Source organism: Culex quinquefasciatus, chromosome 3 (genome assembly GCF_015732765.1).
Source record: "Culex quinquefasciatus strain JHB chromosome 3, VPISU_Cqui_1.0_pri_paternal, whole genome shotgun sequence".
NCBI lineage: Eukaryota > Metazoa > Arthropoda > Insecta > Diptera > Culicidae > Culex > Culex quinquefasciatus.
In genome coordinates, this window is record NC_051863.1 from 174465622 (window position 1) to 174492952 (window position 27331).

Sequence of the window (27331 nt, forward strand, 5' to 3'; positions counted from 1 at the left end):
CTATTGGAAATGGATTCTACTTTGATTAATTGAGTTTAAAATGTCAATCCATCCAGCAGGGCAATCTGGCCAAATCAAAAATCCGAACATGGTTTTAGCATGTACCAAAGTGGTTCAAAGGTTCGATAAGTAGCCTTGCCCTGCTGGAAAGATAGCTGTTTTTTAGAAAACGTCACCAAATCAACTTCTTTATTACAGGAAAGTTATGTACCATCGATGTACCTAACGAATCTGTGTTCAGATTTTACCTAAACTTCTTATAAGTAGTACTTCCCTTTATACTTGTTCCTTGGAAAATTTTAAGTAAGTTTGAGTACAAAAAGTCCATACTTAAGTTGATTTAGGCCAACTCTGGAACAATTTATCGATTTTTTGAATATAAAGTACCATGCGCCTCCTTTAAAATGAAATTACACTGAATAATAATAAAACCAACATGTATTACAATAAAAACTAAAAGAGAAAATGTTTTTCTAATGCTTTTGCAAGTATTTGAACATAAATCAATATGTGCATACATACAAATAAGGCTTTATAAAACAATAAATTTAAAACTTGGAGAAGTTGAAAGAAATATTAAAAATAAACAACAAAACTAAAATAAAAGTTGCCCGTTGACATCACAGACAATTGTACCAATAGAATAGTGTGTTTCTATTGTCTGTGAACAATGTACAACACATGTACCAACTTGTACTTGCATGGAAATAATTATTTTCTAAAAAAAAAATCGAATATTTGTCAAATTAAATGAAAATCCAAAATAAATCAAATAAACTCAAATAGCAGCTGCCCGTTGTTATCACAGACAATTGTACCAATAGAAAAGTGTGTTTCTGTTGTCTGTGAACAATGTACATCGCATGTACCAACTTGTACTTGCATGGAAATAATTATTTTCTAAAAAAAATCGAATATTTGTCAAATTAAATGAAAATCCAAAATAAATCAAATAAACTCAAATAGCAGCTGCCCGTTGTTATCACAGACAATTGTACCAATAGAAAAGTGTGTTTCTGTTGTCTGTGAACAATGTACATCGCATGTACCAACTTGTACTTGCATGGACATAATTATTTTCTAAAAAAAATTCGAATATTTGTCAAATTTAATGAAAATCCAAAATAAATCAAATAAACTCAAATAGCAGCTGCCCGTTGTTATCACAGACAATTGTACCAATAGAAAAGTGTGTTTCTGTTGTCTGTGAACAATGTACATCTCATGTACCAACTTGTACTTGCATGGACATAATTATTTTCTAAAAAAAATTCGAATATTTGTCAAATTAAATGAAAATCCAAAATAAATCAAATAAACTCAAATAGCAGCTGCCCGTTGTTATCACAGACAATTGTACCAATAAAAAAGTGTGTTTCTGTTGTCTGTGAACAATGTACATCGCATGTACCAACTTGTACTTGCATGGAAATAAATATTTTCTAAAAAAAAAATTCGAATATTTGTCAAATTAAATGAAAATCCAAAATAAATCAAATAAACTCAAATAGCAGCTGCCCGTTGTTATCACAGACAATTGTACCAATAGAAAAGTGTGTTTCTGTTGTCTGTGAACAATGTACATCGCATGTACCAACTTGTACTTGCATGGAAATAAATATTTTCTAAAAAAAAATTCGAATATTTGTCAAATTAAATGAAAATCCAAAATAAATCAAATAAACTCAAATAGCAGCTGCCCGTTGTTATCACAGACAATTGTACCAATAGAAAAGTGTGTTTCTGTTGTCTGTGAACAATGTACATCGCATGTACCAACTTGTACTTGCATGGACATAATTATTTTCTAAAAAAAATCGAATATTTGTCAAATTAAATGAAAATCCAAAATAAATCAAATAAACTCAAATACGGGCAGCTGCTATTTGAGTTTATTTGGTTTATTTTGGATTTTCATCAAATTTCACAAATATTCGAATTGTTTTATTAGAAAATAATTATTTCCATGCAAGTACAAGTTGGTACATGCGATGTACATTGTTCACAGACAACAGAAACACACTTTTCTATTGGTACAATTGTCTGTGATAACAACGGGCAGCTGCTATTTGAGTTTATTTGATTTATTTTGGATTTTCATTTAATTTGACAAATATTCGAATTTTTTTTTAGAAAATAATTATTTCCATGCAAGTACAAGTTGGTACATGTGTTGTACATTGTTCACAGACAATAGAAACACACTATTCTATTGGTACAATTGTCTGTGATGTCAACGGGCAACTTTTATTTTAGTTTTGTTGTTTATTTTTAATATTTCTTTCAACTTCTCCAAGTTTTAAATTTATTGTTTTATAAAGCCTTATTTGTATGTATGCACATATTGATTTATGTTCAAATACTTGCAAAAGCATTAGAAAAACATTTTCTCTTTTAGTTTTTATTGTAATACATGTTGGTTTTATTACACAGCGTAACAAAAAATTTTTTTTTGTTATTAGCAGAACGATTCAAAAAACTCCCCGAGGGATCGGCTTCCTGAACACAATGCAACCTGGCCCATGTCTTAATTGTTACCCTAGCTCGAGATATTCAATGCAGAAGTTTTGCATATGAATCACCCCCCGTCGAAAAAATATTTTTATTTTGTTTTCACTGTAACTTAAGTTCTATTAGGTCTTTTAGATGCTTCTGGTGTCATTGGACGGTAAATGGTTAGAAAAACCCAAAATATGGTCCCGTTGGTCGGTTCCCGTAACCGGTTCCGGTGGAAATCCGGATTATTGGCCAAAATTGTGCGAAATCTTCAAAATTTTGAAATTTGTTGCTCTTTATGCGAAAAAAAAACATACTATTGCTTCAAACAATCAATACAAACTCAAAAAATGGTTTGTCCAAGCATATCCGAAGGTGTTTAATCGAAAATGTGGCCATTGAGAACCGGTTCTGGCCAATCTGGATCCGGAAACTATAAAACATTTAAGCAGTTTTTTTTTCAAAAATCCTATGTGTCAGACAATTTAGAAAAACAAATGTGGTGTTGAAGCATTTTTTGCTACTCTATATTTTCAGAATCCCAAAATATGGCCAAGGGGCCAATGGGGACCTGTTCTGAGTGTCCCGGATCCGGGAAACAGTGGTCACATGACATTTTTTTTGAATTTATTAAAAAGTTGTTTTAGTTACCAGAATTTCAAAATTCCTTGAAAAAAAATCTGATTTTATTCATAGCCAGAATCAGAAATGTGGTCATCGGGAATCTATTCTAAATGTTCCGGATCATGGAACCAGTGGACACTTGACAATTTTATTTAAAATAAAAAAAATAAGTTAATTTTTTTTTAAATTAATCTAAATTTCATCCAAATTAGATTCAGACATGTAGCCAAATGGCCAACCGGACCCTGTTTATACATTCCGGATCAGGGAACCAGTGGACAAAATTCAAGATTCCTGGAAAACAAATCAGATCATAAATTTGCCCGAGTGGCCAACCGGAACCTGTTTTAAATGTTGTTGAAATATTGTCAAATATTTTTATTAAGAAATTTTCAGGATTCCTTAAAATGAATCTGAATTTATTTAAAATCAGATTTATAAATGTGGCCAATGGGAACCTGTTTTAAATAATCCGGATTAGGAAACCAGATGACACTTGACATTTTAATTAAGTTTATTTAAAAAAAAATAGATATCGAAATTATAAGATTCCTGTTTAAAAAATCAGAATTTATTTAAATTACTTTTACATTTTCATTTAATTTATTTTAAAAACATAGTTACTGGATTTATAAGATTCCTGTAAAACATATGAATTTATTTAATATCAAATTCCAAAATGTTGCCAAATGGCTAATGGGAACCTGTTCTAAATAATCCGGAACAGGAAAGCAGTGGACACTTGACATTTTAATTAAATTTATTTAAAAAAAACATATTCACTGGATTTATAAAATTCCTTGCAAAATTCTGAAATTATTAAAAATTATTTTGACAAGTTAATTTCATTTATTTTAAAAACATTGTAACTGGATTTATAAGATTCTTCGAAAAATCTGAATTAAGTTAAAATCATTTTGAAATTTTAATTAAATTTATTTCTAAAAATAGTTACTGGACTAAACAGATTCCTGGAAAAATCAGAATTTATTTAAAATCAGAATCTGACGTGTGGCCAAATGGCCAATTGGAACCTGTTCTAAATAATCCGGATCAGGAAACCACAGGACACTTGACATTTTAATTAAATTTATTTAAAAAAGTTACTGGAATAATAAGATTCCTGTTAAAAAAAAAAAACAGATTTTTATTTAAAATTATTTTGAAATTTTAATAAAATTTATTTAAAAAAATAGTAGCTGGACTTAACAGATTCCTGGAAAAATCTGAATTTATTTAAAATCAGAATCAGAAATGTGGCCAAATTGCCAATTGGAACCTGTTCTAAATAATCCGGATCATAAAACCAGTTGACACTTGACATTTTAATTAAATTTATTTAAAAAAAATACTCGATGTATAAGATTCCTGTTAAAAAATCAGAATTTATTTAAAATTATTTTGACATTTTAGTTAAATTGATTTCAAAACATGGTTACTTGATTTATAAGAGTCCCGGAAAATTCTGACTTTACTTAAAATTATTTTGACAAACTAATAAAATTTATTTAAAAAAAAACATAGTTACTGGATTTATAAGATTCTTCGAAAAATCTGTATTTATTTAAAATCATTTTGAAAATTTAATTAAATTTATTTTAAAAAATAGTAACTGGACATAACAAATTCCTGTAAAAAATCTGAATTTATTTAAAATCAGAATCAGCATTTAATTAAATTTATTTAAAATCAGAAATGGGTCAAATGGCTAATGGGAACCTGTTCTAAATAATCCGGATCAGGAATCCAGTGGGCACTTGTCATTTTAATTAAATTTATTTAAAAAAGTTACTGGATTAATAAGATTCCTGTTAAAATAAAACAGATTTTTTTTAAATTATTTTGAAATTTTAATTGAATTTATTTTAATAAATAGTAACTGGACTTAACAGATTCCTGGAAAAAAAACTGAATTTATTTAAAATCAGAATAAGAAATGTGACCAAATGGCCAATTTGAACTTTTTCTAAATAATCCGGATCATGAAACCAGTTGACACTTGACATTTTAATTAAATTTATTAAAAAAAATACTGGATTTATAAGATTCCTGTTAAAAAACAGAATTTATTTAAAATTATTTTGACATTTTAGTTAAATTTATTTTTAAATATAGTTACTTGATTTATAAGAGTCCCTGAAAATTTTTGACTTTACTTAACATTATTTTGACAAATTAATCAATTTTTTTTTCTTCAAAAATCTGAATTTATTTAAAATTATTTTGAAATTTTAATTAAATTTATTTCTAAAAATAGTTACTGGACTTAACAGATTCCTGAAAAAAAATCTGTTTTTATTTAAAATCAGAATCAGAAATGGGTCAAACGGCTAATGGGAACCTGTTCTAAATAATCCGGATCATGAAACCAGTTGACACATGATATTTAATTAAATTTATTAAAAGAAATACTGGATTTATAAGATTCCAGTTAAAAAAACAGAATTTATCTAAAATTATTTTTGAAATTTCAACTGAATTTATTTAAAAAAAATAGTAGCTGGACTTAACAGATTCCTGGAAAAAAACTGAATTTATTTAAAATCATATTAAGCAATGTGACCAAAAAGCCAATTAAAACCTGTTCTAAATAATCCGGATCATGAAACCAGTTGACACTTGACATTTTAATTAATTTTTTTTTTAAATACTGGATTTATAAGATTCCTGTTAAAAAACAGAATTTATTTAAAATTATCTTGACATTCTAGTTAAATTTAATTTAAAACATAGTAGCTTGATTTATAAGAGTGCCTGAAAATTCTGACTTTAGAGCAGTTCTCTAGGATTTCGGTCATTCGATTTTTTTTGTATTTTTTAATCCGACTGAAACTTTTTTGGTGCCTTCGGTATGCCCAAAGAAGCCATTTTGCATCATTAGTTTGTCCATATAATTTTCCATACAAATTTGGCAGCTGTCCATACAAAAATGATGTATGAAAATTCAAAATCTGTATCTTTTGAAGGAATTTTTGATCGATTTGGTGTCTTCGGCAAAGTTGTAGGTATGGATACGGACTACACTAGAAAAATAATACACGGTAAAAAAATTTGGTGATTTTTATTTAACTTTTGTCACTAAAACTTGATTTACAAAAAACACTATTTTTAATTTTTTTATTTTTGATATGTTTTAGAGGACATAAAATGCCAACTTTTCAGAAATTTCAGGTTGTGCAAAATCATTGACCGAGTTATGAATTTTTAATCAATACTGATTTTTCAAAAATCGAAATTTTGTCGTAAAATTTTCAACTTCATTTTCGATGTAAAATTAAATTTGCAATCAAAAGTACTTTAGTGAAATTTTGATAAAGTGCACCGTTTTCAAGTTATAGCCATATTTAAGTGACTTTTTTGAAAATAGTCGCAGTTTTTCATTTTTTAAAATTAGTGCACATGTTTGCCCAGTTTTGAAAAAAATATTTTTGAAAAGCTGAGAAAATTCTCTATATTTTGCTTATTCGGACTTTGTTGATACGACCTTTAGTTGCTGAGATATTGCAATGCAAAGGTTTAAAAACAGGAAAATTGATGATTTCTAAGTCTCACCCAAACAACCCACCATTTTCTATCGTCAATATCTTAGCAACTGATGGTCCGATTTTCAATGTTAATATATGAAACATTTGTGAAATTTTCCGATCTTTTCGAAAAAAATATTTTCAAAATTTTCAAATCAAGACTAACATTTCAAAAAGGCCAAACATTCAATATTACGCCCTTTTAAAATGTTAGTCTTGATTTGAAAATTTTGAAAATATTTTTTTCGAAAAGATCGGAAAATTTCACAATTGTTTCATATATTAACATTGAAAATCGGACCATTAGTTGCTGAGATATTGACGATAGAAAATGGTGGGTTGTTTGGGTGAAACTTAGAAAACATCAATTTTCCTGTTTTTAAACCTTTGCATTGCAATATCTCAGCAACTAAAGGTCGTATCAACAAAGTCCGAATAAGCAAAATATAGAGAATTTTCTCAGCTTTTCAAAAATATTTTTTCAAAACTGGGCAAACATGTGCACTAATTTTAAAATAAAAACTGCGACTATTTTCAAAAAGTCACTTAAATATGGCTATAACTTGAAAACGGTGCACTTTATCAAAATTTCACTAAAGTACTTTTTGATTGCAAATTTGATTTTACATCGAAAATGAAGTTGAAAATTTTACGACCAAAATTTCGATTTTTGAAAAATCAGTATTGATTAAAAATTCATAACTCGGTCAATGATTTTTGCACAACCTGGAAATTTCTGAAAAGTTGGCATTTTATGTCCTCTAAAACATATCAAAAATAAAAAAATTAAAAATAGTGTTTTTTGTAAATCAAGTTTTAGTGATAAAGTTAAATAAAAAATCACCAAATTTTTTTACCGTGTATTATTTTTCCAGTGTAGTCCGTATCCATACCTACAACTTTGCCGAAGACACCAAATCGATCAAAAATTCCTTCAAAAGATACAGATTTTTGAATTTTCATACATCATTTTTGTATGGACAGCTGCCAAATTTGTATGGAAAATTATATGGACAAACTAATGATGCAAAATGGCTTCTTTGGGCATACCGAAGGCACCAAAAAAGTTTCAGTCGGATTAAAAAATACAAAAATTAAAATTGAAGAAAAAAGACCGATTTCGTAGAGAATTGCTCTTTACTTAAAATTATTTTGACAAATTAATCAAATTTATTTAAAAAAAAAAACATAGTTACTGGATTTATAAGATTCTTCGAAAAATGTAAATTAATTTAAAATCATTTTGCAATTTCAATTAAATTTATTTTTAAAAATAGTTAACAACACTTAACAGATTCCTGGAAAAAATAAAAATTTATTTAAAATCAGAATCTGATTTGTGGCCAAATGGCCAATTGGAACCTGTTCTAAATAATCCGGATCATAAAACCAGTTGACACTTGACATTTTAATTAAATTTATTTAAAAAAATTACTGGATTTATAATATTCCTGTTTAATAATCAGAATTTATTTAAAATTATTTTGACATTTTAGTCAAATTTATTTAAAAAACATAGTTACTGGATTTACAAGAGTCCCGAAAAAAATCTTACTTTACTTAAAATTATTTTGACAAATTAATCAAATTTATTTAAAAAAAAAACATGGTTACTGGATTTATAAGATTCTTCGAAAAATCTAAGTTTATTTAAAACCATTTTGCAATTTCAATTAATTTTATTTCTAAAAATAGTTACTGGAATACCAGATTTCTGGAAAAAATCAGAATTTATTTAAAATCAGAATCTGATGTATGGCCAAATGGCCAATTGGAACCTGTTCTAAATAATCCGGATTATGAAACCAGTTGACACTTGACATTTTAATTCAATTTATTTAAAAAAATTACTGGATTTATAAGATTGCTGTTAAAAAATCAGAATTTATTTAAAATTATTTTGACATTTTAGTTAAATTTATTTGAAAAACAGAGTTACTGGATTTACAAGAGGCCCGAAAAAATCAGACTTAACTTAAAATTACTTTGACAAATTAATCAAAATTATTTAAAAAACATAGATACTGGATTTATAAGATTCTTCGAAAAATCTGAATTTATTTAAAATCATTTTGAAATTTTGATTAAATTTATTTCTAAAAAGAGTTACTGGAGCAATTCTCTACCAAAACCGGAAATGGATTTTATTTGTATTTTTTGATTTGGCTCAAACTTTGTGGGGGCCTTCCCTATGACCAAATATGCTATTTTGTGTCATTGGTTCACCTATACAAGTCTCCATACAATTTTGGCAGCTGTCCATACAAAAATGGTATGTAAATATTCAAACAGCTGTAACTTTTGAGTGAATTTTCTGATCAATTTGGTGTCTTCGGCAAAGTTGTAGGTATTGTTGAGGACTTTTGAGAAAAAAAAATAGGTACACGGAAAAAAAATTTGCAATTTTTTTATCAACATTTTTTTCACTAAAACTCAAATTCCCAAAATATGATTTTTTTTTATTTTCGAGATTTTTTGATATGTTTTAGGGGACAAAAATCCGCAACTTTTGAGCCATAGAGAAACATGGTCAAAAAATCTGCCGCCGAGTTATGAATTTTTGAAAAAAATGTGATTTTTGGAAAAAATCGAAGTTTCATGCAAAAACAAGTTTGACATTATTTTTTAATGCAAAATTGAATTTTCAATTGAAAAGTACTTTACAGATTTTTTGATAAAGGGCTCCGTTTTCAAGATATAGCCACCGAAAGTTTGATTTTAGCGAAATATTTGCAGTATTTCAATTTTTTAAAACAGTGACCATGAGTGACCAAATCTGCAAAAAAAATTTCCGTGTACCTATTTTTTTGTCAAAAGTCTTCAACAATACCTACAACTTTGCCGAAGACACCAAATTGATCAGAAAATTCACTCAAAAGTTACGAAAACGAAGTTGACTTTATAGCTGTCAGCCACCATTGCTAGTACCAACCACTAGTGTCTTCCTTTTATCTACAAGGACTTCGCCGCCCTGGGCTCCTAAGTGTATGAAAGTATGGCAAGGAGCGACGGCGCCGAATACCCATATTTACACAAAGAATTTTAGAGCGCCCGCCGCGGGATTCGAACCGGCACCTCTGGATTGTGAGTCCAGTGCGCGGTCCGATTGATCCACACGGGCGGTTACAGCTGTTTGAATATTTACATACCATTTTTGTATGGACTGCAGCCAAAATTGTATGGAGACTTAAATGGGTGAACCAATGACGCAAAATCGCTTATTTGGTCATAGGGAAGGCCCCCACAAAGTTTGAGTCAAATAAAAAAATACAAAAAATAAAAATGGTCGAAATCGGCCGATTTCGTAGAGAGTTGCTCACTGGACTTAACATATTCCTGGAAAAAATCAGAATTTATTTAAAATTGGAATTTGATGAGTGGCCAAATGGCCAATTGGAATCTGTTCTAAATATTCCCGAATCATGAAACCAGTTGTCACTTGATACTTTAATTAATTTTAGTTTAAAAAAAATTACTGGATTTATAAGATTCCTGTTAAAAAATCAGAATTTATTAAAAGTTATTTTGACAATTAATTAAATTCACTGGATTTATAAGAGTCCCGGAGAAATTCTTAATTTACTTAAAATTATTTTGACAAATTTATTAAATTTTTTCAAAAACATAGTTACTGGATTTATAAAAAAAAGCAAAGCTCATTTCTAGGCGTCCGAAGGTTATGTGTGGTGAGTCACTCAAAACCTCTTTTACCGACGTTTTACTTCCCCATCCGATAGAAGGCGTGATCAGGCAAATCTCGTCTCGAAAAATGCCACCGGGTCCGTCTGGGATTGAACCCAGGCCATACTGTGGTGAGAGGCAACTACGCTAACCACTGCGTCACCGGACCCAGCCCGGATTTATAAGATTCTTCGAAAAATCTGAATTTATTAAAAATCATTTTGAATACAAAGAGACGAGTTGTTCCTTTTAATTCCGCTATATATATAATTAAAAGGAACAACTCGTCTCTTTGTATTCACAGTAATGCATTCTGCTAAAACGCTCAACCAAACCACAATCATTTTGAAATTTTAATTAAATTTATTTTTAAAAATAGTTACTGGACTTAACAGATTCCTGAAAAAATCGCAATTTATTCAAAATCAGAATCTTAAGTGTGGACAGATGGCCAATTGGAACATGTTCTAAATAATCCGGATCAGGAAACTAGTTGACACATGACATTTTATATAAATTTATTTAAAAAAAAGTTACTGGATTTATTAGATTCTAATCTAATCTAATCTTATCAGACCCTAGCGCAGCCAATCTTTCGAAGGGATCCTGGAGAGTGCCTTAGGTTAGATGACGCCTAGCACTCTTCTTGTCATTTATTAACATTTGTAGTGCGCCATTGCATTAGAATGCATTGAAACATCACAAGCGTTGAAGCGGCCAGGCCTACGCCGTATCGCAGAGATGACTCGTAATTGGGTTGAGTTTGAGCACTGAGTGTTCGAACAACAACACAATTCTGAATCGACAGGTGAGGAAGAAGCGTGGGGACACACCACCATACGCTCCGAGATTTTTGGATGTATTCGTTGGGAGCACCATGCTAAGAAGGTTTGGTACTCCGGGACCCTCTGGGATGGGACATTGTATTTCCACGAATGTCCTGGACACTATTTGCCGTGGTTATAGCGCCACAACTTGCTCTCTGTAACAGTATTCCTAATTCCAGTCCACGCTCACCAAGTCGTCATGGCCTAGTGGTTAGCATTTTTGCTCACCAATCCAAAGGACGGAGGATCGAACCCCGCCTCTAGCGACTTTGATTTTTCGTTCATATTCATCATTTCAAATTTATGTGTTCTTAAACTTTCTCGTTGGGAGCAGATGGGAATCGAACCCAGAACCATTTGCTTACAAAGCGAACACCGTAACCATTCAGCCACGGCCGCTCCCCGCAGTTACTGGATTTATGAGATTCCTGTTAAAAAATCTGAATTTATTTAAAATTATTTTGACATTATAATTAAATTAATTCAAAAAAAATATTTGATTTAATAAATTTCTGCAAAAATTCAGAATTTACTTTAAATCAGAATCAGAAATGTGGCCAAGTGGCCAACCGGAACCTGTTTTGAATGTTGTTAAAATGTTGTTGAATATATTAGTTAGAATAATTTCAAAACTCACTAAAATGAATCTGAATTTATTTAAAATCAGATACTTTCTGATTCTTATTTTAAATAAATCAAGAAATTTTTGTAAATAGAGTAATAATTTTTAAAATAAATTTAATTAAAATTTCAAAATGATTTCAAATAAATATAGATTTTTACAGGAATCTTATAATTCCAGTAACTATGTTTTTAAAATAAATTAAATGAAAATGTAAAAGTAATTTAAATAAATTCTGATTTTTTAAACAGGAATCTTATAATTTCGATATCTATTTTTTTTAAAATAAACTTAATTAAAATGTCAAGTGTCATCTGGTTTCCTAATCCGGATTATTTAAAACAGGTTCCCATTGGCCACATTTATAAATCTGATTTTAAATAAATTCAGATTCATTTTAAGGAATCCTGAAAATTTCTTAATAAAAATATTTGACAATATTTTAACAACATTTAAAACAGGTTCCGGTTGGCAATTCGGGCAGATTTATGATTTGTTTTCCAGGAATCTTGAATTTTGTCCACTGGTTCCCTGATCCGGAATGTATAAATAGGGTCCGGTTGGCCATTTGGCTACATGTCTGAATCTAATTTGGATGAAATTTAGATTAATTTAAAAAAAATTAACCTATTTTTTTTATTTTAAATAAAATTGTCAAGTGTCCACTGGTTCCATGATCCGGAACATTTAGAATAGATTCCCGATGGCCACATTTCTGATTCTGGCTATGAATAAAATCAGATTTTTTTTCAAGGAATTTTGAAATTCTGGTAACTAAAACAACTTTTTAATAAATTCAAAAAAAATGTCATGTGACCACTGTTTCCCGGATCCGGGACACTCAGAACAGGTTCCCATTGGCCCCTTGGCCATATTTTGGGATTCTGAAAATATAGAGTAGCAAAAATGCTTCAACACCACATTTGTTTTTCTAAATTGTCTGACACATATGATTTTTGAAAAAAAACTGCTTAAATGTTTTATAGTTTCCGGATCCGGATTGGCCAGAAGCGGTTCTCAATGGCCACATTTTCGATTAAACACCTTCGGATATGCTTGGACAAACCATTTTTTGAGTTTGTATTGATTGTTTGAAGCAATAGTATGTTTTTTTTCGCATAAAGAGCAACAAATTTCAAAATTTTGAAGATTTCGCACAATTTTGGCCAATAATCCGGATTTCCACCGGAACCGGTTACGGGAACCGACCAACGGGACCATATTTTGGGTTTTTCTAACAATTTACCGTCCAATGACACCAGAAGCATCTAAAAAGACCTAATAGAACTTAAGTTACAGTGAAAACAAAATAAAAAATATTTTTTCGACGGGGGGTGATTCATATGCAAAACTTCTGCATTGAATATCTCGAGCTAGGGTAACAATTAAGACATGGGCCAGGTTGCATTGTGTTCAGGAAGCCGATCCCTCGGGGAGTTTTTTGAATCGTCCTGCTAATAACAAAAAAATTTTTTTTGTTACGCTGTGTTATTATTCAGTGTAATTTCATTTTAAAGGAGGCGCATGGTACTTTATATTCAAAAATCGATAAATTGTTCCAGAGTTGGCCTAAATCAACTTAAGTATGGACTTTTTGTACTCAAACTTACTTAAAATTTTCCAAGGAACACGATCCCGTTGTCAAAATCAATATATAAAGTACTTCAAAAGTTAAGTATAAAGGGAAGTACTACTTATAAGAAGTTTAGGTAAAATCTGAACACAGATTCGTTAGGTACATCGATGGTACATAACTTTCCTGTAACAAAGAAGTTGATTTGGTGACGTTTTCTAAAAAACAGCTATCTTTCCAGCAGGGCAAGGCTACTTATCGAACCTTTGAAGTACATCAAAAATCCTTAAAGGTACACATATGTACCACTTTGGTACATGCTAAAACCATGTTCGGATTTTTGATTTGGCCAGATTGCCCTGCTGGATGGATTGACATGAGTTTAAAAAGTATATTTCCGAAGTTTCATGAAAAAAAAAAAAATCAAATTGCTGTATCATTTTAACCTTCAATTTCTAACAAAAACATCCAATTGATTAGTTAGATACTTCTCACAAACTCATTCGAAGTTCCGCACGTGGAAGTCATGGAGGTTCTAATCCAGCACGATACAATCGTAATGTGCACTACGTGCTTCACCAATTACAATAATCAAGCCCAGCGACGTAATCGTTCAAATGGTACTTAACACGTGACGTACCCGAGCAGGGGTAAATAACACGAGAATACCAAATTTTGGTATTACTTGGGCAAATAACAGCGACCAAAATGTGCCCTTGGTTGCCCAGTAATAGATGGTAAAATACCATGAAATCATACCAAAATCTTGTATGTGTAAGGGCACAACAATACCAAACCATGTTATTCCAAGGGTAAAATAATACCTCAAAATAAAACCATTTCAATACCAAGTTGAGGTCTTCTGGATTTATGAACATTGCTTGAATACCAAAACTTGGTATTGCCATGGTTTTATTTTTAGGTATTCCCGCGCCCTTGGAAAATCAGATTTTGGTATTTCTGTGGTCTTTCACATACATGATTTTGGTATGATTTCATGGTATTTTACCATCTATTACTGGGCAACCAAGAGCACATTATGGTCGCTGGTATTTGAACAAGTAATACCAAAATTTGGTATTTTCATACCATTTTAGTGCAGCAGTTGCAGTTAGTGAAAAACGGAAATTATTCATATGCAACAGCCAAATCTACTCACCTGATGATTCCATGTTGTTATTAGTGATATTCTTCACCACACCGAATGCATTTGTCATTGATGAACGGCCTCTGCTTGAAGTTCTTGAAGCTTCTGAAAAATAACAAGATTGAAAAATAAGTATTATTAAAATGAAACTGAATTGAAATTCACCAAAATTCATTAATCTGTCGATTGACTCGTTTTTCAAAGTATTTGGTTATCCCGATTTAGAGATATTTCAACGTTTTAGAAAAAAATATTAGTGGGTATATCACACTAATTTTTAAAATCATCTTTAACATTTTTGGGTTTCAAGTCATTTTAGCGCAAAATTAATTAACTCGTAAATTTTTTTTAACAAATATCCCATAGTTTCATAGAAAATTGATGAAACCTTTCAATATTCAAATAATACCAAAATGTGCCATCCTGACTTAGAAAATTTTCCACAATTTCAAGTCATTTCTGTAGGGGGTATATCAAAAGTGTTTAAAATCAAGTTTGAAATTTCCGGTTTTGAATGAAAGCATTCGCTTTGAGACATCATTTTAGCGCAAAATTAATTATTTTGTCAAAATTGGTCAAAATTTTCCCATAGTTTCAGAGGAATTTGATAAAACACTTTAATACTAAAATAATACCAAAATGTGCCATCCTGACTTAGAAAATTTTCCACAATTTCAAGTCATTTCTGTAGGGGGTATATCAAAATGTTTAAAATCAAGTTTGAAATTTCCGGTTTTGAATGAAAGCATTCGCATTGAGACATCATTTTTGCGCAAAATTAATTATTTTGTCAAAATTGGTCAAAATGTTCCCATAGTTTCAGAGGAATTTGATAAAACACTTTACTACCAAAATAATACCAAAATGTGCCATCCTGACTTAGAAAATTTTCCACAATTTCAAGTCATTTCTGTAGGGGGTATATCAAAAATGTTTCAAATAAAGTTTGAAATTTCCGGTTTTGAATGAAAGCATTCGCATTGAGACATCATTTTTGCGCAAAATTAATTATTTTGTCAAAATTGGTCAAAATGTTCCCATAGTTTCAGAGGAATTTGATAAAACACTTAAATACCAAAATAATATCAAAATGTGCCATCCTGACTTAGAAAATTTTCCACAATTTCAAGTCATTTCTGTAGGGGGTATATCAAAAATGTTTAAAATCAAGTTTGAAATTTCCGGTTTTCAATTAAAGCATTTGTTTTGAGACATAATTTTAGCTCAAAATTAATTATTTTGTCAAAATTGGTCAAAATTTTCCCATAGTTTCAGAGGAATTTAATAAAACACTTTAATACCAAAATGTGCCATCCTGACTTAGAATATTTTCCACAATTTCAAGTCATTTCTATAGGGGGTATATCAAAAATGTTTAAAATCAAGTTTGAAATTTCCGGTTTTCAATTAAAGCATTTGCTTTGAGACATAATTTTAGCGCAAAATTAATTATTTTGTCAAAATTGGTCAAAATTTTCCCATGGTTTCAGAGGAATTTGATAAAATACTGTAATACCAAAAGAATACCAAAATGTGGTGTTCGATCATTGACAAATTCTGCAATTTTGCAATATCAAAACAATACCTTAAATTGGTATGATACCACATTTTGCTCTTGCATAATCCTTAAGACAAATTTTAAAGGGTCCAGGAACACCAAAATTTGGTATTGATACCAGAGAAAGGTATTATTACGTATTTCCCTTGTTATTTACCCATGCTCGGGTAAGCAAATCCGAGTAGATTCAGGGGGCATTTCAAAAACTATGTAAAAGTGCACAATTGCAGTCGGAATTTGCTACCTTTTTTAGAAAGCTAGGCCGACCACTCTCACTTTCAATGCCAATGTCATCCGTATAGCTGCCGGCAGTTCGATCTCATCCTCATACTTGTTACCGATAAGCCCAACCCAACGATGTTTTTGTTGTAAAGGAAGCAAACCCCCGCCTCAAGCATAAGCAGGCCGTGCCTGGGTGTCATCCGACGACATCCAGAGCCACACTTTTATCTTCACACTCAAATCGGGGCAGCAAACATCAGAGGGGCACGAGCCAACGACATTTTCACGGCCTGCTGGGTCAACATCATCCGTGTACGACGAACTGAGGAGGCTAATATGCTAAACGTGTATCATATCATATCGTGATGCTTGCGGTGGGTTTCTTCAGCGTAAAAAAAGAGAAAAAGATATGCCCCTAGAGTAGCAGGCCTGGCATCCGGCCTTTCGAGGAATGGGTCGTATGTTGGCCGAAGAGCTCTGAAGATTTCAGAAAGCTGGAAAGTTTGATGTCAAGATGTGTAAATTTAGATTTCACTATAAGTTTTTTTTTTGTAATTTTTTGAGCCATTTTCAAAGTGGAATGTTATATTATGAACACTAGTTCAAAAGTAAGGTTTAGCTTAAGTTTTGTGCAACCAATCTTAATCTCACTTAAAAATACGCGTGAGTGCCCAGAAAAATTTCTGTGCAAATTTTGAGTGTAATTGGTTGCGGTTAGCCCATTGATACCCGAGCCTAAAGTTGGTGAAAATAATGTTTTCCATGCAAAAATGACTTTTTTAAGTCGCTAATAACTTTTCAGGATCAAGTTTTACAGCTTTGGTATGTTCTACAAAATTGTAGAGCTTTAAATTTACAATGAGAATCTCACTTTTGGGAATGTTTGGATGAAGGAACGCACCGTGCAAATTGGGTTTTCCATACATTTTTTCGATTTTTCCCATACAAACTTCACCTTCGAGTATAAATGGGTAAATGTTGACCGATTTTGCTCATATTTGGTCCAGAGTCCTAAAATAGCTCAACGAACAATATTTAGCTTGTGGAGCGAGGTTTTGAGAAAAAGTCCCTTATTGTCGGCACCCTAGTTTTTCTTACACTGTTGCAAATATTTTTCTAACTAAACTTCAAACTTTGTATTGATTCTTTTTGAAAAGTTATCTTACATTCAGGCTAAGTTCATTCAAAGAATATTCTTTAAAAGAGCAATTCTCTGAGATTTCGGTCATTCGATTTTTTTTTGTATTTTTTAATCTGGCTGAAACTTTTTTGGTGCCTTCGGTATGCCCAAAGAAACCATTTTGCATCATTAGTTTTTCCATATATTTTTCCATACAAATTTGGCAGCTGTCCATACAAAAATGATAAATGAAAATTCAAAAATCTGTATCTTTTGAAGGAATTTTTTGATCGATTTGGTGTTTTCGGGAATGTTGTAGGTATGGACTACACTGAAAAAAAGATACACGGTAAAAAAATGGTGATTTTTAATTTAACTTTTTGTCACTAAAACTTGATTTGCAAAAAACACTATTTTTTTGCTTTTTGATATGTTTTAGAGGACATAAAATGCCAACTTTTCATAAATTTTCAGGTTGTGCAAAAAATTTTTGTCCGAGTTATGAATTTTCGAATCAACACTATTTTTTTTTTAAATCGAAATACTGGTCGCAAAAATTTTTCAACTTCATTTTTAGATGTAAAATCAAATTTGCAGATATTGCCATGCAAAGGTTTAAAAAGTAGGAAAATTTATGTTTTCTAAAAATGGTGTTGATTCGGGAGAGGCCGTGGCTGACTGGTTACGGTGTTCGCTTTGTAAGCGAATGGTTCTGGGTTCGATGCCCATCTGCTCCCAACGAAAAAGTTTAGAACATAGAAAATTGAAATGATGAACGAAAAACCAAAATCGCTCGAGGCGGGGTTCGATCCTTCGTCCTTTGGATTGGTAAGCAAAAATGCTAACCACTAGGCCATGACGGCTTGGTGAGCTTGGACTGGAATTAGGAATACTGTTACAGAGAGCGAGTTGTGGCGCTATAACCACGGCAAATAGTGTCCAGGGCATTTGGGTCCAGGGTCCCGGAATACGAAACCTGCTTAACATGGTGCTCCCAACGAATACATCCAAATCTCAGAGCGTATGGTGGTGTGTCCCCACGCTTCTTCCTCCCCTGTCGATTCAGAATTGTGTTGTTGGTCGAACACTCAGTGCTCAAACTAAACCCAATTACGGATCATCTCTGCGATACGGCTTTACGCAGTAGGCCTGGCCGCTTTAACGCTTGTGATGTTTCAATGCATTTTCAATGCAATGGCGCACTACAAGTGTTAATAAATGACAAGAAGAGTGCTAGGCGTCATCTAACCTAAGGCACTCTCCAGGATCCCTTCGAAAGATTGGCTGCGCTAGGGTCTGATTAGATTAGATTAGATTAGATTTTGAAAAAAAATGGTTTTGATTCGAAAATTCATAACTCGGTCAAAGATTTTTTGCACAACCTGGAAATCTCTGAAATGTTGGCATTTTATGTCCCCTAAAACATATAAAAAATAAAAAAATTAAAAATAGTGTTTTTTGCAAATCAAGTTTTAGCGACAAAAAGTTAAATTAAAAATCACCAATTTTTTTTACCGTGTATCATTTTTTTTCAGGGTAGTCCTTATTCATACCTACAACTTTGCCGAAGACACCAAATCGATCAAAAAAATCCTTCAAAAGATACAGATTTTTGAATTTTCATATATCATTTTTGTATGTAGGGTAGGGTAGTCATCAATGAGACACTTTTTTTTTAAATTAAATATGTCTTTATTGAACATTCTTATAATAATTACATTTCTTTTACAGGATAAGTGGTATGGTCTAATGCTCTTCATCTTTGTTGTATTTTTCGTTTTATTATTAACTGATCACATTTATTTATTTACTTCAAATTGTTTTACATTATTGCATTGAATGGAATACATTTGGGTAAAAAAGAAAAAAAAAACACTTTAACAACTAATCCTAACCTAAAACAAAAAAAAAATCCATTGAAATATTCAAAATCACTAGAACGAGTAAACTACGAACTGTATTTTAATATGAATGCTCCAAGAGTTCTTACTTGTTCCTGGCGAGTTTTGCACCCACGCAGAGTTGTTGTCATCTCGATGAAAATGTTCAGAAGTTCTTGTGGTGAAAACAGGTCACTACTGCCTTCACCCGTTGATGTTGATTGGTTTTCCCTCGGTTGCTGACTGAAGCCTGGAGGTGTTGTGTTCTCTGCAACTTTTTGCCGTTGATTCAACGGCAATGGCTGCAGATTTGGAACCACACGAGCAGATCCCGCTCCTGGTGACGCCAAAGCAGGAAAATCCACGTCCGTTTATGCTGGTGGTGTTTTGCGACGATTTGGTTGGTGCCTCGTCGTCGCTTGCTGCCGAATTTTTACAAACTCAGCTCGTTTTGGGCAGCTTCGATTCTTGGTAGAATGGTCGCCGCCGCAATTGAAGCATTTCGCTTCGATGTTCTCGTTGATTGTTTCGCAAGCTTGAGTTTTGTGCTCACCTCCGCAGGTTGCACAACGACTCTTGATGAAACAGTTCCTTCCATTATGTCCAAACTGCAAGCAATTCGAACATTGTGTCACGTCACGGTGCACTGGGCGATAACGTTCCCAAGTCACGATGATGTTGAAAATTGCCCGAACTGCTTTTAGCTCAGACGGCGTTGTCGATCCTTTCTCGAGATGAACCAGGTACAGTTGATCACGATACTTGATGTCCTTGTTGTGTCTCGTCATCTTGAAGACTTCGATCACGTTCAACTTCAGAGTTTTGAGCTCTTCTTTCAGCACACTCACATCCATGTCGTACAGGCCTCGGAGAACCTGTTTCATGGGGCGTTTACCTGGATCGTCATGGCTGTAGTATTCAATCTTTGTGTTGTTCAGAAAATCCCGAACGTAGTTGTAATCCTTTCTGGTAGGTAGCAGAATTTTGAGTCCATCAGCACACAAGCGAATGGAAGCTCGTAAAGCACCAGATTTGATAAACCCGGTCAGCCACTTTCGCACCGAATCCGATGACGATGTTTTCACAAAAATACGTGGCAACTTATCCCGTCGTTCAAATTCTTCCTTCTCGCTCACGTCCACAGGGAGGGTAGCGAACTGGTTTCCAGACAATTTTTGAGCGTCCTTGCTCAAACTGCCTGGCTTTGCAGGTAGCGCTTCGGCATTCTTCAGCTTCTTCAAATCTGCCGATCCTGCTGGTGAGGACCGCCTCTTTTTCTTGCCCTGAGGCATTTTTGCACTTTTTAAGCACTTTTCAGGAGCTAAAATCCAGGAGTACCTCACTGAATGATGGTCCACAAAGGAATGAATGAGACACTTTTGGTTTTCAACTTTCAACGATTTTTCTAATTTTTTCATCAGCATGTCTTAATGAGCTTTTAGCTGCATTATCTTTTTTTTAATGTGTTCTATCATTGACCAAAATATGAGATCGATCCGACATCTACAGCCAGAGTTATTCAACTGTCTCATTGTAGACGCACTTGGCAGGAACAATGAGACAGCTGGGGAACAATGAGACACTCTACGAAAATCAACATTTTTCTAGCAAAACATCATGTTTTTGTATTGTTCCATTACAGGTGGCTTGCCTTGAACATTTTAGAGCAATTTTGCCAACATGAAACTTTTAATAACAAAAGTAACACTAAAAAGTATTTAAATTTTGTAGAATCCATTTATTCATACCAAATTACTTTGTATTTTTGGTTAAATGAAGTTTAAACTCTATAAATATGCCAAAAATCACTTTTAATTCATGTTTTGAAAGATTTCCATCGATTTTGAAAAGTTTATTGAAGAAAAATCAAAAGGGCTTTTGTTAATTTGATTCGGTTAACCGCGGTGGATTTTCTTGAAATAACATTGACATAACATTGGATTTTCTTGAAATAACATTGATCGCACAAAAATCTGTGGTAGAAAAGTATCCACCGGTAGATGCTTTGGTGGATTTTTGACAGTTCGAATTATTTCAAGAAAATCCACCGCGGTTAACCAAATCAAATTAACAAAAGCCCTAAAGTGTCTCATTGTTACCCATGGGCTGAAATGAGTGGGGAACAATGAGACAGTCCTGGATTCTGGGTGTATTCTAAATTTTGGCCTAATCTAATGAAAGGACATTGTAGCCCAACTTAATCCCTTTGGAACGTCGAAAGACATTTGAAGAAATATTAGTTTTGGTGTAAATGGCAGCCTACGAGCGAAAAAGTATTTGTTCAGCCAGGGGCTGACTTCGAATTCCCTACGTTGTGTCTTCAATTGATCCAGGCGCGTAGAATCTTTCAAATAAAAGAATAAAACAACTCGTTTGTGTGGCTGCTGAGCCAACCGTCTCGGACGGTGGTCAGAGCGCGAAGAGGCAGAATATAAGTTTATTGTTCTCGAAAAGGTACAGAAGTAAACACATGGAACGGACACAAATACCGTCTTGCACGAACAGTATTTTTTGTCCATGATTTACTTTTACACCCCAGAATCAAACATTTATGAATAACTTTTCAAGGGAGCGTCCATAACCAAAGCCACTATTATAGCAGACGTGTATCCAGTAGATACACCTTTCCCCCAAATATGAGCCTGATTGGTTGAAACTACGACTTATGAGAGCCATTTTATCATTGTTCCCCGTGTCTCATTGATGACTACTCTACCCTACAGCTGCTAAATTTGTATGGAAAATTATATGAACGAACTAATGATGCAAAATGACTTCTTTGGGCATACCAAATGCACCAAAAAAGTTTCGGCCGGATTAAAAAATACAAAAATTAAAGAAAAAAGACCGATTCTGTAGAGAACTGCTCAGCAGCCTTTGAGAATACATCAAAGTAAAAGTGCGCTCGGCTTAGTAGGCCCAAAATAGGGACAAATACCCTATAATCACTGTAACGTTTGATGAATTAGTCCAAAATCAAATTTTCAAACAAAAATAAGTTTGGATATTTAGGACTCTAACAGTTTCCGAACAACTCATCCCTGAATTACAATGTAAAAAAATACTGTCATGAACTCTGAACTTTGGTCCTATATTACTGATATGTGTGTGTGTTTTTTTTGCAATTTGGTAAATTTTACGTGAAATATGAACTTCAAAGTGAATTATATTTTTTTAGGATTTCAAATTTTCAATATTAGAAGATTCAAGGAAGATTTTGATGTACCAATAAGAAAAGACAATGGTTTACATTATTTCCCTACTTTCGAAAAAAAATCAAACATTTCTGGGGAATAGTTTATTCTGAGAAATGGCATTCTGGGAAAAGATCTATTTTGGGGTTCTAATTTGAGCTTATCTTATTTTTTTTAAGTCGTTTTGAAGTTGCAAATCATATTTCATACAAATTTTGGCAAAGACTGGAAATTTTACTCGAGAGAAAAACTAGTTCAAAATATTTTGCAATCAGGACCCTTGATTCAAAGAAAGAATAACTTAAGTTTTAATTTCTGCAGCAAGAAATCTTCTCAGGCTGCCGGCAAGCTAATATTGACTGCTTTTAATTAAATCGTTGTTCAACTACCACGCAACCAACAATTCTCCCTAGTGGCCTACACAAATAATAAGCTCCACATAAGCTCCAAACGTGGAGCGGGCGATGCACACAATCCAGCATTAATTTCCTGTGTTTAACTTTTGAAAACAAAAAAAAAACCAACATCTCGCCGGCTTGATTAGCCAAATAAAGTGTAAAAAAAACAACGAGACGATAAAAAAGCAAAACTTGGGCGAGGAAATGGTTCCGAAAGAATTGGCCTAGTGCAGTTGGGTTGTTGCATTCGCGCGTGCAAACCACAGACAAGCGTACATCACTGATTGTTGCGTGCTCAGTGTGGTGTATGTGCCTTATCCAACCGCGGTGATAATGGCCCCAGCCACAAACAGAGGGAAGTAAACCAATTATTCCGTCACTGCTGCGATGCAGCAGTTGAACCCTCAACTGCCAACGTTATTAAATTTGTCTATTTAGGGGAAATATTAGGTTAAAAATTTGAGAATGAAAATGCATGAAAATGACTTCAATTTTTTTTTCAAAAATTAAGACGATCGTCGAGGGTTAACCCCAGTTAAGGTGCACGATAAATCGCTCAATCTCAATCCATCTGTGATGTGGATGCGGCTGAGAATGTTTAGCCGGCAGCATCGGCGGTGGAGGAGGTTTCGTTATGGTTTTATGCTGCGCTTCACGTGAGTCTATGCTTTCCTCAACGACGATCATTTCCACCAAGGTTTAGAACGTAATTTATTCCGTCGTCGTAAACCAACCATCATCGCTGCACACGAACACTCACTCACCAAATGTGGACCGTAAATTAAAAAGTTATTTAAAAAAAACATTTCAAAATAGCTAGTTTTAGGAGGAGGGAGACTAGAAAAGGGGTTCAACCCCCATTGGATCCAAGAAAATTGCCTTCTTAATTAAAAAAAAAACTAAAATTATTAACCCACTCTCTTTCCCATTCCCTATTCCAGAATCTCCCAGTCCGGTCGCCAGCGGCACCTCGTCGTACCACTCGGTCATCCACGGTGGCCACCAGCTTCATCTATTCCAGCACCAGAACTCGGTAACGTCGCTCAGTTCGGTGCAAACCGTGCTCAGCCAGAACGCGCAAAATTCCACCAACGTGAACAAACTAATCGAAAATGTTTGCCAAAATGGAAATCACCTGAACTTGAACACCTACGGCAGCTGCAGTTCGCTGATAACGACGACGGTAGGCCACGGAGTTCCGCCGGTGGCACAGTCCGTCGCCGGGGGGTTAGTGCAGCGGAATGGGGGCGGAGGAGTGCACCTGGGGGCGGTAGCCGAGCAGCAGATGGCTTCGAGCGTTAGCTCGGCGGAGGAACCGCTCAGCGTGGCCGATGTGGCCGATTTACTGCACCCGCAGTATGCGATAATAACAGGTGAGAGAGAGTGGTGAAGTGTTGAGGGTTATTTACAAAACGCCGAAATGTAGGCAATTGGTGTTTTGTGTTGCAAGCGAAGTGTTTGCCACACTTTCAGCTGAAGAATGTCGCGTGACATTTGAGTGCAATGCGGCATTGTTATGTATCACGACTTTGTCGCACTTCAAATCACAGACAAGTAACTGAAAAATGTTTTTTTTTAAGAAATAAAATACATTTTAAATTTTGTTTGTATTTTTTCAACTCTTTGTTCCACATTTCAGGAGGTGCTTTTGAGCAGCTTTTGTTCTGCAGAAAACTTTTTAATGTTTTTCTTCTTTGGTTAGTATTTTTTCCATGTTACTTTGTACTAAGAGGTATTTTTGGTTTATGATCACGAATTCGGGGTCAACTGTAATTCTAGGTAACCGCTAAATAGGTCATATTGGTGGTGCTGTTGATTATCACATAAAATCATCAAATCAAATCATGAATTGGGAGTCATTTTTTTTTCGAAATTATGTGGTTTCAATGATTTCTAGCTCCAAACCATGATGAAGTATAATCTAGAGTATAATTTTGGAGTCCAAGAAACTTTTATGTAAAATTGGATTCCCGATTTGATGGCGTACTCGAATTTCCGAAAAACTAATATTTTTTTCATTTAAAAAAGTAAAAAAATGGTTTTGAAACCTCCCGTTACTCAAATGTCACAAATCGTGAAATATGTCATTAAATGATAAATTTACTGTACTTTACGGATCTTTGATACTCCGACAAACCATTTTTTTAAATATAAAACAGAATTTTCTATTTAAATATTTCAAGTTTTTTCCTAACTTTGTAGAGATATGCAAGAATAGTTCTAAAATTTTCACCATTGGCCAAAGGACATGTAATTTTTAGGGAAATTTTAATGTTTTTTCGATTCTGCAATAACCTAGAAGGATATTTTTTTTCATTTAGAACAAAAGAAAATTAAGCTTTTAACCCTACAAAGTTACAAAAAACACGAAATCTTAAAATGATTTTTTTTTGAATTTTAAATGAAAAAAATTACCCTTCTGAGTTACTGCACATTCGAAAAGAACATCATATTTCTCATAAAATAACATGTCCCAAATTTAGTTTAAGTCGAGTAACACTAAATGGCGGATTTTTTTTAAAACTGTTTTTGTATGTTTATTTTTTAACGAAAAATACGTTTATTGGAATTCTGAGTACGCCATTAAATCGAGCATCCAATTTTACATTAAAGTCCCTTTGACATCAAATTTCCATGTCATCACTCTAATCAGCAAATTTTTGAAAAACACGTATTTTTCGCAAGTTCAAAAATATAAGGGGTCGTACCATCCCATCGTCACGAGATATTGAAAATATCTTGGATTCGTAATCAGGAACCAAAATTAACCCTTAGAACAAAGTTTCTCGCAATTCGAACAGGGGTTGGGAAAACTTATTTTTCCGATTTTGTGTGAGTTAGTAGAGAATGAACCATTTCTGTTTACATTTCACCTTTTACTTTGCTTGTGCTGAATTTTTTTTCAAATGGGGAGATAAAAGTATAAATTAATAAAAATACCTACAACTCCCAGTTCCGAAAAAATAGTTCGAAGTTTTTTTGCTCTGGAGTTTAATGTTTAATTTTCAATGTTCTTAATTTAGTTGAAAAACGATGTTTGTCAATTTAAAGGTTAAACGGGGATTAATTGTAAAGTTCGATACTGAAATTACAATATTTTCGTACTCCTTTTTAAGTTCTACAGCTGACAATATAAAGCATTTTTAAATAATAACTCTTTTTAAATTACCTTACAAATAACTTGGATTTATGATACTTTCTAAATTATATTTTAAAGGTCTATTTATTATGTTTTAGGATGTTTATTTTCATCATTGCAAAATGCTTTATGTAGATTTTAAGTCAGTTGTGTAAATGAAAAGAAATAAATAAATCAAATTAAGTCAATTAGAATTTAAGCAAGGTCAATTAAAAGCTGTCAAAAGATTGATAAAATTGGATTTTTTTTTGTTTGGAAATCAAAATTTGGAAATATTTATTGTTTGAAACATTTGGACAGTAAAAAATCTAGAGGCCTAAGCTCATATAATATTTGCTTTCGGAAGCGATGTGGATTCATGTTTGAAAAACATAAATATTAAATCATATGCAATCCTAGAATAGAAAATTCTTACGTTTAGGCCTTTTATTAAGATAACGATCGGAAATTTATTGTGAAGACCTTACGAAAGTTATAGGCTAGTTTAAGAACCCAACGGGTTAAAATAAATCTAAGAGAGACAAAGGTTTGATCAACTCTATTTTTCCATTCATTCCAGGTGGCCGCTCCAAAGACGGCTGTCCGCTGATCACCTTCCCCGACTACAACAACTTTCACAACCTGTCGGATCTAGACTACCAAAAGTTGATTCTGTACCTGACGTCGGTGCCGTCGCTGTCCGAGGCCGATCTTGGCTTCAACCTGATCATCGATCGGCGAAAAGACCGCTGGGCGGCCGTGAAAGCCGTCCTGCTGAAGATCTCAATCTACTTCCCGGGGATGGTGCACTTTGTGTACGTGCTGAGGCCGTCGGGTTTCCTGCAGAAGGCCATCTCCGAGGTGAGCAACAAGTTCTTCAAGGACGAGTTCCGGTTCCGGGTGGTTGTGTGCGCCACGCTGGACGATCTGTACGAGTACATCTCGAAGACGCAGCTCACGCTGGAGTTGGGTGGGGAGTTGGCGTACTCGCATCACGACTGGATCCAGCAGCGGATATCGCTGGAGAAGTTCTCCGGACTGACCAATATGATCTCGTGCAATTTGGACGTTTTTATGAAGTCGATACATGAGATGGAGTTCCCGAACTCGGTCGACGCGACGGAGAAGTTGATTGAAGAGCAGGGCGAGCAGTACGAAAAGTTGAAGGTAAGATTTTACGCATTTGTTGATCTTTATGAAATGTACAATTTAAACTAAAAATTTTAGGAGGACATTATGGCTGCTGGTCGGCATGGAGAAGTGTTACTGGAGGAAATGCGTACCAAAAAAGAATGTGACAAAGAAACGGTTGAGCGTTTCGGTAATATTAGTTCTATAGAAAGGTAA

At 33.3% G+C, this 27331-nt stretch overlaps 1 protein-coding gene across 4 annotated transcripts in view; it reads left to right on the forward strand.

Annotated features, from left to right (window-relative positions):
* The window catches only part of LOC6047867 (guanine nucleotide exchange factor DBS), a 216319-nt gene that overhangs the window by 33807 nt on the left and 155181 nt on the right, over nucleotides 1-27331 (forward strand). For all 4 annotated transcript variants that reach the window (XM_038266278.1, XM_038266279.1, XM_038266280.1 and 1 more), the window contains exons 2-4: nucleotides 23808-24239; nucleotides 26565-27151; nucleotides 27212-27327. In XM_038266278.1, coding sequence (XP_038122206.1) covers nucleotides 23808-24239; nucleotides 26565-27151; nucleotides 27212-27327 — 1135 coding nt within the window. The remainder of the gene's footprint in view (nucleotides 1-23807; nucleotides 24240-26564; nucleotides 27152-27211; nucleotides 27328-27331) is intronic.